This window comes from Corvus kubaryi, unplaced genomic scaffold (genome assembly GCF_017639235.1).
Source record: "Corvus kubaryi isolate FWS band 111438036 unplaced genomic scaffold, C.kubaryi_AGA036_p1.0 37308, whole genome shotgun sequence".
NCBI lineage: Eukaryota > Metazoa > Chordata > Aves > Passeriformes > Corvidae > Corvus > Corvus kubaryi.
In genome coordinates, this window is record NW_024581096.1 from 1,813,236 (window position 1) to 1,832,381 (window position 19,146).

Below are 19,146 nucleotides of genomic sequence, written 5' to 3' on the forward strand. Positions count from 1 at the left end.
GTCTCAGGGGTGCAGGCACCGCAGGTCCGGCTGTGACCTTGGGCTTGTCGCCCGAGGGCCTCTCATCAGCTCAGCTAACCCGAATGGTGCAAGGAAAACCCGTCTCCGTCAAAAACTAGGTGCTAGATCCTTAAAGGTTATGTCTGAAAGCACAGATTCTAAGGAGTGGAACGGTAGTGGAGTTTTCATATCTGCCAAGCTGCTGGTTAAACAAACCATTGATTTTTTTTTCCCCCCCCCAAAAAGCTGTCACCATACTATTAGCTATTCACCCATTAACAGTCTTAAGATGAGAACTATGACAATCACACCCTTAAATCTAGTATGAAAAAGAAATATTGATTTCCTGTCAGACTGCATCATTTTGAGAAGCAGTCCATGTACATTCCATAGTAGTAAAACCTGCCAGGAGCAAAGGCATTTAGAATCAAAAAAAAAAAAAAAAAAAAGGATTGCAGAAAGGATAACACTGAGCAGTAACAGCTTATCTGAAGAACAGAGAAGAAAAGGCTGCTGAATTCCCTGCCCCCAACCCTCAACTCTTCTTCATATGACTGAAATGCATTAACATTATTGTTTTACACTTGTTACAATCAAAAAAATATTATTTCGGCACTCCCATTAAGCTACATTTCTCTGGTACTCCCAACTGTATTATTCTAAAAAACCAGTTTTTATCTGAGTTACATACTGACATTAACTAAACATGTTTCCCCTTCCCTATCCCTCTGTGTCTCCAGCTCCACTTGCATCCATCACATTCGGTCAACGGCTTAAAACTTAGCCATCACAGACTTCAGTGACAGGATTAGAGCTGTATTTTAGTTAAGAAAGGAGATGCTCATACTGACCAAAATTCCAGTTCCACAAGAGGGAGACAAGGAATATCAAACACGCTGATAGATTTACAAATTTGTAGGCCAGAAGGGGGTTTGCAACCATCCTGACTTCCTCTGTAACAAACATTACTCATCCGTCCTGAATTAACTTTTCAAGAGTAACATCTCTTCAAGCAGCATGCTGACCCCAGTGAAAACTTTTTTGCTTTACAGAATTAAACTGAAAAGTGACTAGATCTCTCACCTGCTTGAAACGAAGGGAAAAATGCTACATTATCTCCTATGGGTTCCTCCCAATATTCCTGTTTTCCCTTTCCCATTTCGAAGTGTCATCTTCTTTCTTCTTGTAACACTTTAAAAGTCTATCCCAATCATTCACATCCATGTGTCCTCACATCCTATCTCTTCTGTGTTTCTGTTTCCAAAAATGACACAGGCAAATGAATGACGATTTAAATGCTGCTGTTACACACTTCCAGTAAGGGTGGCAAAAACTAATTAACCAAAGACTGACACATTTCAAGGGTCAGAGGCAACACCTTACCATTCGTCTCTCACAACACACTTGCAGGTTTCAGCTGCAAGGCTGTCTGCATTTTTTACACCCAATCTAAATACATAATTGCACAAGTTTTATTTTAATCACTGAAATACAAAATCTCTCAATGCTCAATTTATCAGTTTCATTAAAGGAAGTAATACTGAGGTGTAGTTACCTTTGGTCCAACCATCATTTCAACCTATCTAACTATATATAACTGTATATGTATGAATTAAAAGTACCCTATGCCATCTAGGTCAGAGGTCATTACTGGAACAGCAGCACAAGAAAGTTGTACCATCAAGAAATGTGTCACTGACAGACACAGATGCGCGAAGTCCACGATCTAACAAAACACCTCAAGTATCACAGCAGCTATAATTTCACAGGAGGACAACTTACAGAAAGGATTATAGGCAGAGAAAGCACAGATGTACATGCATGAAGAAACTATCAACTACAGACAGAGTGCAAGTATCACAAGTTTTGCAATATGCTGAAGATATTTGGTACAGCTACTAAATAATACTGGAAGGCAGAAGAATGAAACAAAGAGAAGACTGCCTTCCAGTGGAAGATGAGATAAATCCCAAATAGAAAAGTATAAAACTATCTTTCAGTGAGAAGTGCGTTCACAGTCAATTCCAGAAGTGGCATTTTCCTAGGCTTGTGCTGCATTTTATAAAGGTGTATTGAAAGGATCTGAAAGGCAGAGGTTTGCATAAAAGAAAGCAAGCATCCACTGAATTCTCTCACAATTTATGAATCCCTTTATTTATTGCCAAAAGTGCATTTTCGTGTTTAAAAATGGGTAAAGCCTGCTGTTTTTTTCTGGAGGCTTTCATTATTTTCAGATTATTATTTCAGTTCTATTCACTATCAAAACCATGGTAGATAAGACCATGGTATGGAAGAATTTGTGTTTGAGAAGGAAAATCCATGCTCTTTGAAACATTTTATATGTAACTATCCTTATATTTATATATACAAAATACAGCAAAATGCCTCACAGATTCCTTCACGTCACTTGTAGCAGAAAGGCACAGTCCAGTTGTACATGCACCACAAAATAAAATGTGTATGAATGTATAGTGTATGAAAAAGAAACTGTTTTTTCCTCCCCCCCATCAGGGAAGGCAAAATTATTTTAGGACTACAGTAATCAACCTCAAATTTTGCCAAAAATTTTCCTCCCCTATAAATGAAGCATTTGACCTGATTAAATGCAAAGGATGCTTCAGAATCAATTTAGATATATACTGCTAAGTCCATGTTTATTTAAAGCTGCAAAGAAACATGGTAGAAGATAGTTTTCAGGACAATTACACAAATTTAGGAAGTTTTTCTTCTCTTTCAACTGCCATTTTTCTGCATTAATCATATAGCTTGACTTAGAAAATAATATTGATTGACAAAACCAAGAAAATTTAGAAATCACTGTAATTACGGAAATCAGCCAATCAACCAGATAAAACCTAAGCATGCAAAACTATATATGAATATGTAACTAGAGTTTTACAATGCAGATTTAATTTAAATTTAATTTTATGCATACACATATCCCATGTGTGGCTGCAACTCTCATACTACACATGGTGGTAGCATATGATAAATCATATTAATTATGCACCATGAAAAAACTCATTTGTACTCTGCCCCTAAATCTATCTCTGTCAGGGCTATTTCCTATACCTTAAATACTCTACAGCGTCCAGCCACCATCACTGAGTTTTAAAAATAATTATTTTCTTCCTAAATGTGAAAATTCATATGCTTAGAATAGATAACAAGCAGTGAAATAATTGCCTTATATTCTGATAACTTGCAATCCAAAATAACAGGAACTTTTTCCCAGCACAGGTAAAAAGGGAGCTTTTAATCTTGTAAAAAAATTGTATTTTTGTCCACTGATAAACTGTTCAACTAACTTACGAGAAAAATTAAAATATTTCAACTGCCATAATTTCAGAAGTCAAGGTAAGTGGACAAACTCTAATGACAAATACCTGGAAGTGTTTAACATTAATTCTTATGCAGCCTTTCTCTAAGCATATTAGAGAAGAGAGAACAATTAGAGCATACCAGGGCATGTCCCCTTGGATGTTGTAGGTATAACAGTTTTGAAACAAACTCCTGCAAACAGTGCTTTTGTGGTTTTGAATGCAGAGCAGTCCTACAGTAAAGGACCTGAGGGTCCTGGTGGATGGCAAGTTGAACATGAGTCAGCAGTGCCCTGGCAGGCAGGAGGGCCTGGGGGGCATCAGGCACAGCATCGACAGCCGGGCAAGGGAGGGGATTGTCCTGCTCTGCTCTGCACTGGGGCAGCCTCACCTCCAGTGCTGGGGGCAGCTTTGGGCGCCAGAGTTTAAAAAAGACTAAGTATTACAGAGTGTCCAAAGGAGGGCAACAAAGATGGCAATGGATCTGTAGGGGAAGCCAGAGCAGCTGAGGTCACTTGGTCTGTTCAGCCTGGGGACTGAGTGGAGAGGCTACAACGTCCTCAAAAGAGGAAGCAGTGGGGCAAGTACCAATCTCTTCAGTCTCATGACCAGTGACAGGACTTGAGGAAAAGGCATGAAGATGTGTTAGGGAGGTTTAGGTCGGATATTAGAGAAAAAGTTTCTTCACCCAGAGGGTGGTTGGGCACTGGAAGAGGCTCCCCAGGGAAGTGGTCACAGCATCAAGCCTGGCAGAGTTCAAGAAGTATTTGGACAATGCTGTCAGGCACACGGTGTGAATCTTGGGGTGTCCTGCACAGGACCAGGAGTTGGATTCAATGATCCTTTTGACTCCCTTCCCAGCCAGGTTATTCTGTGCTTGTGTAATAGTTTAAAGAATAAACTGTCAAGGGAAGACAGCATTACAATTCCACAAAGGAGCTCAAGGTTATTTTTCTGAATGGTCATAAAAGAAATTGAGCCACCTTTATGTTCCACACCAAAACAATCATACTCTGCATATGATCAAGAAATAATATAGATCACATTCTTGTTCTGTAGTATCCAGAAAATGTTTTCAGTTCCTAAAGGAATTTGCCCCCAGTATTTCACACTGAGTTTCAAACACCCTATGCAGACACAGCACATTTTCTTTCTATTACATACACACACACAAAAAAATCTCTAAAAACAGCTGTATCACCCAGAAGTTTTCAACTGTCCCATACATATATACGCACACCAAACGATCCATACTGTCATTCCACAATGTTGTGGGGGAAAGGGACTTCATCAAAATCTTAATGGATACCAGATCATCATCACGTAATGTCATAGAAGCATGAAAGCAAAAGCTACGTATGGTGCGGGTGATGCCTTTTCCTGGTCCTGAAATCAAGAGTCATACACGGTTAGAAGGGGAAAAGGAATTTTACCTTGGTATTTATTTTAAGGATCCTCAGGTGCACACATCCAGGTCATATGCATCGAAATGCACTCTGCCAAATATGCCCCAAAAGATCAGGTATAACATTATAGGTTTCACTAATTAGCATATCTATCAAAGATTCCCCAATGAGAGGCTCGAGTGAGACCCCCTCCCCAAGGAACCTTCCCCTGGATGGTTCTATCTTAGTTTACAGAATGTGTTCTGGAGAGGACCTTGGGGTCTGGGGCACACTTATCCCTGGCTACAAAGCTTCTACACTCTTTAGTCTCTTAGCTTGACAAACAAGTCCAAGAATGTAGGCAAAAAGCACTAAGAATACAGAAGTTGTAAAAAGGTGCAACAGGGGTATAAAAGAAAAGGCAAAAATCTTCATGGCATCACGGGGAGATGGAAGATGTGATTCTATCAATCATTCTGGAAGTGAATCAAAATGAAGATTATCTTCAAAGAATTTTATACAGATCAACATCTAACCATCTTAAGTAAGTCCTTATAGTATAATATAAATATAATATATTAGGAATTGTGGTTTTATATTATATAAATATAATATAAAACCTTATAGTATCACTCTGTACTGTTACACTACTCAAGAGTTTTCTTTAATGAAATGGTTTTAATGTTATCTGAGGAAAAAAGGGTTACGGAAACAACTCTATCCATCTGCCTCTTGTTCCTTCAAGTTCTGGAAGCTCTATTATCTGTGAACTGTCACTGAAATTAGCTACAGCACTGGAAGGGAGATGTTTCATCAAAATTAGCAGCAAAAATTGACACAGCAACACTTAACACCATCACCAAGATAAGGGATACTGAAATCCACCCAAAGCAGCAGATACCTTTTCAGTCTGTACATCTAGACTAGCAGACAGAGCTGTAACTCTGCAATATATTTTGCAAGAATTTTCTCATACAACCACGGGAGAGGTTGTTGTTTCACTATTAACAGGAAAGCATATTTAAGATATTCAGTCAATGAGGGAATACAGGCCAGCTTTATCACAAACTACTTGAATGGGGTAATGACAATCCACCACTCAGTTTTCATGATTTATTTTCGAAGACTTAATTTACCCATAGAAGCTATGCAGTGATACCATATGAACTTGCACATCACTTTAAGAAACAGGCAAAGTAATTCTCACACTTTAGAGCATTAGGAGCTAAAGTTGCCTTGTCTAAAATTGAGATTGATAAAGCCAATTTATTAATAATTATTAACATACAAATTCTGAGAAACTAATGAATTTAACAGAATCAAGTTAACTACACAACATCATCATTAACTACTAACAAGCACAGTAATTCATATACAATTTTAGACACTGTGAGCAATACATATTGTATTATTCAAAGTGAAAAGGCTACAGTATTTCATCTATACAGCCATTTATGCTCCTGTATATATTTGCCTAATGTCCCTTCTAAGAGCTTAGAAAAAGTATGGAATAAGTGTTCCATGTGAAACCAACACCTCCCTTTCAGGGTGCAACATGGTAACTACCACTCCTCAGAAGAAAACAGACATGTTCTACCAGCCGAGTGTTTTCCAAGCACCTCTGAGTCCCCAGCTACAGCACTGAGAAGGCATTGTTAGCCTGACAATAAAACCATGAGTTCTCACCAGTTTTATCCTCTATCTTCTTCAGTATTACAATCCTACCCACACACACACAGAGAAAAGTGCATTTCTCCATTTACATCTCTTCTGTGCTTCAGAAGTAAAGACTTTTGGGCAATAATCACTGCATGGATTGATAAAGAGCACCACTGAATTTGTGTTCCGCTTTAGCACATTACACAAATACACATTCAGATAAGCCAGGCTGGCTTGCTGTGTGTCCAAGATGCACTCTACCTACCAGGTCCAAGAATGCATTAAGAGATTATTATTCTCACTGTATATTACTCAAAACACAGATCACAAGCAGAGAAAGCTCAAGATTCCTCAGTTAGCAAAACTCTAATTCTCTTTTTCTGGAGCTGATAAACCTACACAAATGGCAAACCACAGGTTAGCAGATAGATGCAACAATTTATTACACTTAGGGAAGTAGGGTTGACTGTTGCTGTTTCTTAATAAAAGAAAATATTACTGATTCTGTTAATTTTATTTTAATGTTCTTGAAAATAAACTACTTTTTCCCATGAAAGCACATGTACCTTGCCAACAGTCACAATTACACATGCAGGCATGGCCACATTCCATGAAGAGCACAGGGACACACTGGGTCTTCATGCCACCTGCCGGACAAAATCCTATTTGCACCAACTTGTTTCTGGGTTCACCACTAATTTGGAGGGTTAATTTATTACCTTAGGTAATAAATCAGTCATGAAAATATTAGAAGAAAAAAAACTGTTGCAGAAGCAAACCAATTTTTCAAATAATTTTTAAGTAAGTTTATCAACTTCTCTTTCAGTGACAGAACATATACAAGAGCATGATTCACAACAGATATGCCAGCTTCATCCATTTTGCCTTTTCCATCAAACACCGTGCTTCTTACTTCATCAAAAGGCATAGCTGGATCATCGATTCAAACAAGGCAATCAGCCCTCCAATTTTCTAAGTTTTCTATAATTACACAATAGCATGAAAGAAATTTCCTTCTGAAAAGACAGGCACATCATGAATACAGTCTGTATCTCATATGGGTCTCCTTTCAACAAGAACTGAGGTAACATACCAAAATGTTCTTCCTTTTTTCAAAAGTTGCTGAACTCTTTGTCTCAATATCTCCCCAAAGAAAGCCTGACATCAAACATACAGGAGCGATGCCATTTTTAGTCTTAGAATTTGAAGTGCCACACTATGTTTTCAGAGAACAAATAAAAACCCTCTGAATTGAAGCTTTGCTAACAATCAGCTCAGTGGAATATTTCAGATTCTGTATATGAAAAAGGAAACAAATTCTTAAAAAAAATTCTCATGGCAAAACAGTAATAGCAATTACATTCTGAATAATCCCTGTTAGACATTTAGAAGTTTCATTCTCAAGTGAGATCAGTAATAGGCAAGCTCCATTCCAACCACAATTACTAAACTTTGGCTAGGTTTAAGTTCTTGTTTTGAGATCACTCTGAACAGTGATGCATCTAGTCTCCTTTTATTTTGATGCCCCGTTTTCCTTTTAGAAGCACTGAATCTCAACACTTGCAATAATGCACTATCTTCTCAACGAGACAATACATTAATGTACTTTCTCTTAAGGACGCATAGTTCTTCTTAATGTGTTTTGGCTGTTTCTTCCACTCTAAGATTCAATACTTTCCGCTACACATGGTCCAGCTGCTTCACATAAACACCCTCCTTCAGTAGAGAGCAACAGTTAAGCTTTTCAACATTTAAATTAATTCAGAAGATAGTTTACCTCACTGAAGTCTTCTTGGATCTCTATGGACAGAAGTTCCATTACAAATCAACAAAGTAAGGAAGTCTGGAGTAAAAGGCAATGTTCTCCTAATGATCACTAGTTGCAATCCCATATTTAGTCGGTAGAGGACACGTAACAGGCATTCCAAAAACATTTATTCACAGTTACAGGTTTCTGGAGAAACAGCAACATCCTAGGAAAGTTTGTTCAAGATATGCTTTTACTGGAACGTTTTTATGAGAATAATGAAATACACTGAGATCCAACTCCAGATGTAGGTTAATTCTCTTACTTAACTTGAACTCACTATTTTTTCTCCCTCATTTACAGCAGGCAATCTCATAATTCAATTTTGTTTCCTACTACCTTCATCCTTGCTCAAATAGACAGCCTAACAGATAGAAAAAGGAATCTGTCATCAGCCAAGTGTATATTATTACTATGAAATTATTCCATGCATTACAAAGCCAACCATCACTTCTGAATTTAACTGACCAAATACTGAGTACCTTCCATTGTACCACATAATTGCAGATACTGCACACTGATCAAGAGGTTAAATGTATTCATGAGAGAGTAGCAGTTAACCAATTTCCGGCTGATTACTACATCTTTTACTCAAGTGACATTAGGTCAACTTGAGCACTTACCTAGTTTCTTAATCTCCACAACAACATGAAAGAAATCCTTAATAGATGCCAATGACCTTACTGTACTACTGCATTATTAAAAATCTGACAGAACTGGATATAGACATATGCATCATAATTGGGCATACTGGGATAAAAGAAGAAAAAAAACCACAACAATGCTTTCTAGTTTTACTGAGATGACAACAGAGGTGATGCTAAAAGTCATCAGTCCATTGTGGCAGGGTACAGAAGAGGGAAACAAACAGAATGACTCCATCACACCAGTGAAGCCAGAACAATTTAAATCACTGTATATCAGAACAAGAGAGAGACTGCAAGAATGCTAAAAGGTAACGTATGGTAAAAAATATCAAAGTCCACATTCCCACCTGCCTCCACAGGACAAAAGTGCATTTTACAGTAACACATCTGGTTTCACATGAATGTACAAGAAAGTCTGACTGAAAACTAGAGGTACAAATACCCAGCAGCATGTGTCAAAACCAACTGTGGCAGTCAACCCACTTAAAATTTCAGGTCAGTAAAACAGCAATTGCTTTTAAACCTAAAACTGTAGGAGATTAGAAGTAGCCATGCACCATCCAACACAAACGTACTCTGCTGTATGTTCAGAAAAATTCTTGCCAGATATCTTTACTTTGTGGAACTTAAAAAAAAAAAAAAAATAAATAAATAGAAATCAATGAGGAGGAATGTTCATTCCCACCAGAGATCTGGAAAAACTACATTTCCCCTCCCTGCTCCAGTGCTTTCAAGTCAGCAGTGTCATTCAACCCAGTTTGAGTCTTTTTGTTTTGAAAGTTACAGCTATCATCAGAACCATGGGAGTACTTCAGCTTGAGGAATGAGAGCTATAGTTTCCACACTGTCTGCTTCCATCCTCTGCTACATTACAGTCACTTTGCAAGTACCACAGGCACGAGAACATGTTGGCTTACAGGAAGTAAAATAAAAATGTTACTTCCTCAATTTAGAATTGTGCCCCATTTAGTTGTCCTTTAACATAAGGATGCTACCCCACAGCAGAAAAAAAAGAACAGAAAGGAATATGCCTCATCAGCTTCCAAACAATCCCATCATTTTAGGCTAAACTTTACTAGGAAGCTCAAAGAACTTCAGTATTTGCATTTTTGTCAACTGAAACTGCCAAAGCAGTGATCAAGTTTTCTATAGCGATAGCAACACTGGGAAGGAAGTTTCTACAATGCTAAAAACTAAGGTTCTTGACAAAATAGAGTATCACTATTAAAATTCAGGTCAGTGGAACAGTATCTTGTCCTGTACAGCATTTTTTTAAAATGAATCAACCTATCCTAATTAGGCATGAGTACCAAACTCCTAAGACAGCAAAGAAATTTTAACTGCCTTTTAAGAACACCAAGCAACACCCTAAGCTACTACTGCTCACCTACAGCACACAGGGAGCACTCACTTTGAGGTTATCCACACCTCTCACTTCAGATCCTGAATGCAGACAGAAGTATAGACAATAGTTTTCCTACACTCATCCTGTTATTCCCCATGCCCACTTTATCTCAGTTTATTTTAAAGCCAGAGCTGGGATTGAAATTAGTTTAAACTTTCATTACATACTTCTGAGACTAGAAATCAGACCAATCAAATTAGATTTGTACATGAGCATACACTCCTCAAGCAAAGGAGAATCTCCTTGCAACTTACCATTTACTATTTTCTCATTAAATGTTAAAAACTGTAGATGAATCAGTGTTTCAATTAGTATGTTAACTGATAGACAATGAATTCACAGTAGTCTGCTTTTTGTGACCAGGGGGAAGAGGAGACAGCATTATGGTTAAATTTTACGAGATTCTTCCAAATGTCAGCCATTTCTCCAGTTTCTTCCTGCTCTTCATGTCCTGTCTAACCTCTTTATCCCCCTTCCATTTCCACACCTATAAATTGTTTAAGGAGTTGCAGAAGCTTTTGACCTAAGGCCAAAGAAGTCTATCACTATATTCCTGAGTTATATCCCTTGTTAATTACAGATTATAATTTTATGCAGTTATCCTCTAAGTAAAGTCGAACAACAAGCTGAGAAATTTTTATTCCCAGAAAGCCATCTAAACTTCAGCCACTATAAATGACAGCACATTGATTTCTTCTGGTTATACAGTTTACTGCCAAACACCACTACTCCTTTGTTTCTCACATGGACAATACTACCTGGATGAAAAGTTCATGGCCTCACTTTTTTAACACTTTCCACTTTTCCCACTTTTTGAGTGATACCGGCAATACAATTCTAGATGACATTTTAGGATAACCATCACTAACACCACACACAGACAACCCAAACATCACAGCAGACAAGAATAAGCCCTTATTCAGAGCCACTCCTAACACACAGTCAGAAGCTTCAGTTCCAGAGGTGAAGGACTACATTTAACCTAGCTCACTGATCTTAACCATGTGGGTCCTACAAACCAAACAAAAATCTAGAAGAACAAACATATACTCAGCTGACAAAAATTTTAACAGCCTAAAGGAAGCTATTTTAACAGCCCTAGATTCTTGATTATCTAGAACTAGAAACCGGTCCTAGTGAGCCTTTTCACTGTTGAGGGTAAGCCTGTCATGAAGGAAGACGACTATTATATGGGACACCTGGAAAAACATAAGCATCGAGCAAAACAGGGATGTATTGCTTAGCTCCTACATACATTTGATATCTACTCATTCTGTACCATTAATAGGATACAGAAGAGGGTTATATCCACATTCAGCTCTAATAAACTGTGCAGTATCTCCTTTCCATTCTCTCTCATGCTCAGAGCATCCTGACAGCTGGAAGCTAACTGATGCTGATGGGAAGTGACCTACTTCACACAAAGGGGGTATTTTTGAAAAACACACTGTATATGCTCACAGGGCTTTTTAACCTAGGTTAATCTTCTCTGAGAGATTATTATTTTACCTACTTTTCCCATTATTCTTTAACTAATGATAATTTGCAGCACAAGCTGTGTTCTCAATCTGAGAAATTACAAACTCTCTCTGGAAGAAGTGTTAATCCCAGCCATCACCATGTCTGTATTTTTTCCATATCCAAGAATGAGCAAGAAAAGTGTAAGAATAAAGCCACTAGTTTTAATCAGATGACTTAGGAAAGGAGTCAATACCTAGACTTCTGTCAAGCAACTGAATCTACAGTTTTGTTTTAAACTCAAGTATGCCATGACTATTTTGAAAACAATGATAGGGACAAATAGAGATATATTTATGAAAGAGAGCACCCGGTCACCAACTTCTTGCATCAGCTTGTCAAAGTATTACAGTTTCACAGCTCTGGACCAGGTCGACTCCAGCCTTTTTGCTGTGTACAAATACAGAGCATATAGGCATGTCTACGAAGATGGATGTTCACCTCCTTCTTGCTACTACTAAATTAGATCTATCTATTATTAGATCTAATTCTACTGGATTAGAACTGCAATTAAGTATTTGTTAAAAGGCAAATACAGACAAAGAAATATGAATGCAAATACATATTCATGGGTAAGGAATTAATGAAATAAAATACACAAGGGAGAATAACTCTCTAGTCTTAGAAGCAATTGAAGCACAGAAAACCTGCTATCATTACTTGACAATTTTAGCATTTCATAGGAATAAAAAAACCTCACATTTTAAAAAGATTTTCAGTAATTACTCTTAGATGTTAAACTCATTTTAAGTTAAACAAGAATATGGTTTTCAACTTTATACAGTGGTTTAGCACTCAAGCAATGTCCTCAATTCAGATTCAGTGTTTCTGATGTCTAGCTAACTATTTTGGGGAGATACCAGATAACAAGCCAAGAGCAGCTACTTTGGCAATTTCTATTATATGGTTTTTGTGCTTCTCACAAGTGCCATCGTTGTACTTGCTCTGCATAAACTTTCAGAGTATTAATTAGCTGCTCACATTTAAGCACTGAAAACCTGAATCCCTGGACATAAAGAACTAAAACTTAAAGCAACCCAAGTTTCAGATGCAGGCTCCTCTTGCTTTCAAGGAAGTTTACTTAAAAATAAATTCAGCTACACCTGATATTCATTAGATAAAACTGAACACAGACAATGATTGGAAAAATGCCCTACAATTGCAAAATAAAACATTTAAATAAAGGCCTTTTTAAAATAATTTAGGTTGGCTAAGCACAACTGATATGTCATTTGCTTATCTAACCAATTAGTGCTTCTAAAGAATGTATTTTATTTGTTCGTAATCATTTATTATCTATGGTGTAATTTTGCAGCTTCTCAGACAACAAATGGCTGTCTTACATCTGGGGAATAAAACACACAAAAGGGTGTTGGTGTGCTGTTTGAATACATGCAATTACTGGTAGTTAAGTTCTAATTAGCATAATTAGTTTTGAAACAGTTCTCATAATAACTGTCAACATTATGTCAATTTAGCTGAAGTTAATAGCATATTTAACAAAGACACTCTTACTCATTTTCAGTATTATACTATTTAAAAGAAAGGAAGATGCAAAGCTCTTTCTGAAGAAGTAGAACTGCTTTTCATAGACACTGAATATTTCTTATGTTTTTCCTTTCAGCACTCCAACTTGTAAACCAGTACTTCATATAATTAGCCCCCTCCAGTTTTTGTTAAGACCATTCTTAAAAATTGACACTGATAAAGTGGCAATAAAAAGCAACCAAAGTACAGATGTTTCTAAATTCAGTCTTCTGTAGTTTCGGGAAAGGCAGTTTGCAGGGGGATAAGTGGTTTGGAGGGGGAAGAAAGCAAGAGGTAAATCCTGCAAAAAATAAAGTCGTATGCTAAAAAGTAGCAAATGTTCCCAGTCATACCAAGACAAAACATTCCTTCCCTGCTTAATAGGAAAGGACATAAGCCATTCACAAAGGACAGTTTTACTTCTTTTCTAGTTTTGATGTTAGTAGAAGCTATTTCCAAGTACTAAAAGATGATGCATTATTAAACTAAGTAAAAATTTAGTCATTTCACTGACATCTTTCACATCTCCAAGAAGAAACAACATGCCTCTCAGGGATTTACTTCATGCTGTATACTCACCTCATGCAACAGAAGGAATAGCCAACCTAAGCTCAATACTTCCCATAAAGCTGAAATCATACATCCAGTCTTGACTGAATTTAAAAGCCAAGTGTATTACAATCTACGTGTTTCATTTGAGGATCTTGTTTATAGTGTATTTTTATTATGTGAATAGTTCATAGAGCAAGTTACCATAAAGTAGTCATGAAATATGCCGTCTCAGGAAGCTCTCTGGACTGTGAGAAATCTTTCTTGCAGCACAGAGGGGTTTATTTATTTACATAAACAGATAAACAAAATGAAAGACTTCTCGCTCCTTAAAGTAAGAGATTACTTAATTTTCATTAGGGAAAAAACCACCAGACAGCCAAACAAGCAATAAATCAATAAATCCGGTAACAGGAGTTTGACATTAAACCATGACAAAGCCAAATCTGAAGAAATTTTACCCAATTAATTTGGCCAAATTCTTTTCCTTTCATATACACATTATGTATCATAAAGACACTTTATGTTTAGGTTTCCATTGTTTTCATATATGTAGCTAACGAGAAAATGTTAAATCAAGAATTTTTTTCAATCTGTGTCACACAAAATTTTTCTGTGTATAAAACAGTAAGTAATTGCTCAGTTTCAGACTTGTTATCATGATTTTAAGCATATCAGCTCATTACAATGAGAAATTTTATAAAACTGGCTGTATTTCAATTTATTTTGAAGTATTTTCCAAAAATTCTGCTCACAGTAATAAATGGAAAAGTCAAAACAGTAAGTTTACAAATGGTATTTGAAAATACGTCTGGAGTGGCAGGGGTCTGGTAGAGGAGAATGACTCCCAAACTTTGGACACTGAATGAGGCAGCAACTCCAAGTTAACTCCCAAACCATCCTACCCTGAAAAGATGCCTGAAGTCAAGTGAGGTAACTGTCAGCTTACAGTGCAAGGAATCAGACAAACTACCAGTTTCCCTACACTCCTGCAAAACCCAGCACTGAAACACACTGAGTTGCCTTCCAGGAGCACATCTTACTGACTGTGGAGAGGAAGAGACTGACCAGACCAACACAACCCATAAAAACATCCTAAAGCAGAACCACTCCTCAACTCAGCTTTCCCTTTCTATTCAGTGTTGAAGACATTCTGCATCATTTTCTTCATGTTTTTAAGTCTTCATTAATTCTCTGTGCAGACTCCCATTGTCTGTTTCATCACCACAGAATCTGTCTGTCATGGACAGTTTGAAATGCTCGTGACAGAAGATGAAGAGTAACACGACTATCACGTAGCTGCGTCGGAACTGTGGGGGGACCTCACTGCAGGCTATAACCTCCTCATGAGGGGAAAAGGAGGGGCAGGCACTGATCTCTTCTCTGTGGTGGCCAGTGACAGGACCCAAGGGAATGGAGTGAAGTCGTAACTTCAGGGGGAGGTTTAGGTCGGATATCAGGAAAAGGTTCTTCACCCAGAGGGTGTTTGGACACTGGGATGGGCTCCTCAGGGAAGTGGTCACAGCACCAGCCTGACAGCTCAAGAAGCATCTGGACAATGCTCTCAGGCACGTGGTGTGATTTATGGGGTTGTCCTCTGCAGGGCCAAGAGCTGGACTTTATGATCCTTGTGGGTCCCTTCCAACTCAGATTATTCTGTGATTCTGTGAATTAAGGCTCCACATCAAATCCAATATACTGCCCAATCATCACAAAATCAGCCTTCTCCTATACATCTTTAACACAGTTCTGTGGGTCTACATGGAAGCCGTATTTTTAATTCATAGTCCAGCTGCCTATACTACAGGAATGAATCATGCATAGCTATTGAACTCTACCTAAAGCAACACCTGCAGCCCATTTTTAATCAATATTCCGTAAAAAAATCTATAGCTTCCCACAGAAAGGTTTTACACCTGTGAACCAGTAAGAGATTTTGTGAATTTTTAATAATTTATTGACAGAACAAGGAAAAAAAAATATGTCTTTTGTACCAGGTTTGCAATTGCACTAAACACTAGCATGTATCTTTGACCTGTTCACTTGTCATTCTTGTCTATATTGGCTCATAATCCTTGCTCAGTCAGATCCATATCAGCTGAGAATCAACCCAAGCGAGAATTATCAGTCCTAGTAAAAGAATTAATAACAGCCTAACCATTTTTCAGATGAGTGAGACAATACATTTAAAGTAATTTCAACTCAGACTGTGAACAGCTACATGAAAATTCTTCATACAAATCTCTTCTGCGTAAGAGTAAACCGTTTCCTAAATATGATTAAAAGCTCCAATTACTAGAATCTAACAATAAGCCTCCCGAATTCAACTCTGCCAAATCACAGAATCAAGGGGAAAAGAAAAATATGCAAGGAGGGGGAGTGATCCCTAACTTATGCCCCCTTTTAAGCAAAGACCAGAGTCATTCAAAAGCCTGACAGCAAGGTATTTGTCAAAGGAGGCTTGAAAAGAGCTCTGCCTATGTGACACTAACATTAACCTCCTTAGGAGGCAAGTCTGATCAGCAGGTCCAGATAAAAACTAAATACTTCTGAGGAACCCACACCTCCACCCTCTGCTCAGATCTCCTTAGATGGCTCTTGCCTGCTTTTGCACCAACATGAAAGAAACTGCAGTCAGGCACACATAAAGGATGTGGAGAGACAGGAAGGAAGAAGTCTGTAGCAGACAGATATGCCATAAAACTATATAGGTGATGAGTGAAAGGCCCTTAAGGAAGCAAGGCTCACTGAATTTTTCATTAGTCTGTTGTTGTATGACCATTTATGACTATTTAAAGTACTTTTTGTCAAAATGGTGTTGCATCTTCCTCTTCCAACAGTTTCAGCATCACAGGGAAACAAAGGCACAATATTGCTATCAGCATGCCACCTAATAGCTGTGCAAATAGAAACAGAGCATCAAACAGCAACACAGCCCTTTTTAAACTTAGCTAATTTGGAAGAAGTAATTTTTTATTCACAAATATAGAAAAGAAGAAAAAATGTGGGCTTAATACAATTTAAATCCATTTCTGACCAGTATCTACTTTCTTTTTAATTTCAATTATACATAATCCAAATACTTCATTCATAATTAACAAAATACATAGGTTGACACTCAGTTCCCCAGAAAATATTAGGGTTCAATAAAATCAAGTGTTTGTAGTAAATGTGGAGTCCAAAAAGCCATATCTGCCCTAAAGAGCCACAAACAGCACCACCACCAAGCAGAAGCCAGGGTTTATAGGTGAAGACTTGTTGCATTTGAAGTGAAATCCTACTTCAGATAGATCATGGAGCCATCTACCTATCAATACGATATGAAAAAGTGTCATGGTGATATTTGTTCAACATAGTTTAAAAAAATCCAAAACAAATCACAAAATAAGCTTCGCCTAGAAAGTAGATAGGGATCAACAAAGTTTTAATGGCCAGTCAAAAGGCAGGAGAGGGAGCAGGCAAAGCACTAATAATTTTTGTCTTTCTTTAAACAAGAAATATATTACCGTAACTCTTTGAGGAAAAGCATAGGCTAATATACAGGGCCCTGCATTAAATTTCAACGTTTCTTAAGATATTAATGTACAAAAACACGAAACAGTAAAATGGACACTTGAAAACAAATAGCTGAAAGTTCAAGTGTATGATGCATCTCTGCCCCTTCCTCTTCCCTTATCATTTTATCCGAAAGACTCCATTATACTCATGCTTCATACAACTACGTCCTCATGAGGACAAAGTACTTCAGGAAGTGGAAATAGACACTGATAGAAAAGAATGCTCAGGAGAAAGGACACCTGCCTTCTATTGCATGCCTTTTTTAAGGAAAGAAACCATTTAAATGCAAACAGCTGTATTAATGCAACATTCAGCTCAGGCTTTATGCAAAACCCAGTAACCCAATTCAGAGTTACTGCTACCATAAATGTTATTCAGCTGCACTCAACATAATAAGTAATGTACTGTGCAGGCGTGCAATAGGTACTTTAAAAAAGTAGCTGAAGGAGGAGAGATTGGCCTGGAAATAGACTCGGGTTTGATCCCCATCCTCCCACCAACAGATACAGATACAATTTTTTTACTACATTTCTAGCTTTGAAAAAAATTACTCACCAAACTAGCAGTCAGTGAAGGTGCTGACTGTCCAAATGTTTGGTAGTGCATCCGAACAAGGTTAGTGGTCTCTATAGGTTGCCACAGCTGCTGTCCAGTTGCACTGGGAAGCAAATATTTGCCTGTCAAGTTAAGAAAGAGTGAGTTGAAATACGAGATGTTGCAGATGAGGCAATGCAATGGACAGTTTACTATAACACTCTTGCCACTGTGAAACAGCTTTCACTGCAGCCCTGACCAGAGCTGATCCCAACAGAATTCCTGCTATTCACTTGCTAGTCCTTCACATCATTCTCCCACAAGATACCAGGCAAATTAATTTTTTCACTGTTCTTACAACAACTGTACCTTTTTCCTACAGAGAAACACACTTAAAGCAACAACAGTTTCAAACACCCAGACTGCTAGTTCTGAACCAAAAGAAACTCAAACTCTAAAAGCCAGTCAAAAATGAAAATTTAAAAAATGTATTAAAAAACAGTCCTCTATTTACCACTTAAAGGAATAAGGTTTTCAGTCTGAGAGACAAAGTGAGATTCTAATGAAGTGAAGAAGACACTTACCATGTGTGTGATTATACCATTTTGTGGGTGAGAACTATTCTGCTTCTGTTCCAAAATTCCTCACAATCTACCTACTATGTATCACTCAATTCCAAGAATCTTTATCCAGTGTCCCGGGTAAGGGGAGACTACCAAGGTGCAGGCCAGCCATTCCTTAGGAGCACCCACATGGAGCTCTCAGTGCTATGCTCTCTGCTCAGTGGTGTCACTTCGCTGTGGAGCAGGAAACCTCGAGCCCAGGGCCACACAGGGTCACGCCCCCCCCATCACTCTGGGATGCCACTCAGTCTGGACTGTCTCCCCACAGGTACTAATTAGGCAGACCACACTTCCAGCCCATGAAATCTGAGCTACAAACTAGCAGCAAGGAGAATATTCAGGGAAGTATACTAAGATCACAAGCATATATCGACACTGTTCATTTCTGCTTACTTTCTAGCCAGTGCCAAGAAACAGGACAACAGGCTATATACTAGTCTTGGCAATATGTCCACCTTAAGTTCTTACTTATCTCTGAAAACTATGCAAAAGTGAGACAATCACATTACTAAAGCAACTGATGTCTCTTGGAAGACCAACAGGCTGATGCAAAGCAACAATTCAGAAGAATTTTAATAAAATCTCATTTCAAAAACACAATGCAAGATCTTGAC

The 19,146-nt window shown here is 37.9% G+C and overlaps 1 protein-coding gene across 4 annotated transcripts in view; it reads right to left on the reverse strand.

The window, feature by feature from the left end:
* MAST4 (microtubule associated serine/threonine kinase family member 4) overlaps window positions 1-19,146 on the reverse strand; it is a 287,435-nt gene that overhangs the window by 189,298 nt on the left and 78,991 nt on the right. For all 4 annotated transcript variants that reach the window (XM_042028214.1, XM_042028212.1, XM_042028211.1 and 1 more), the window contains exon 3: window positions 17,931-18,052. In XM_042028214.1, coding sequence (XP_041884148.1) covers window positions 17,931-18,052 — 122 coding nt within the window. The remainder of the gene's footprint in view (window positions 1-17,930; window positions 18,053-19,146) is intronic.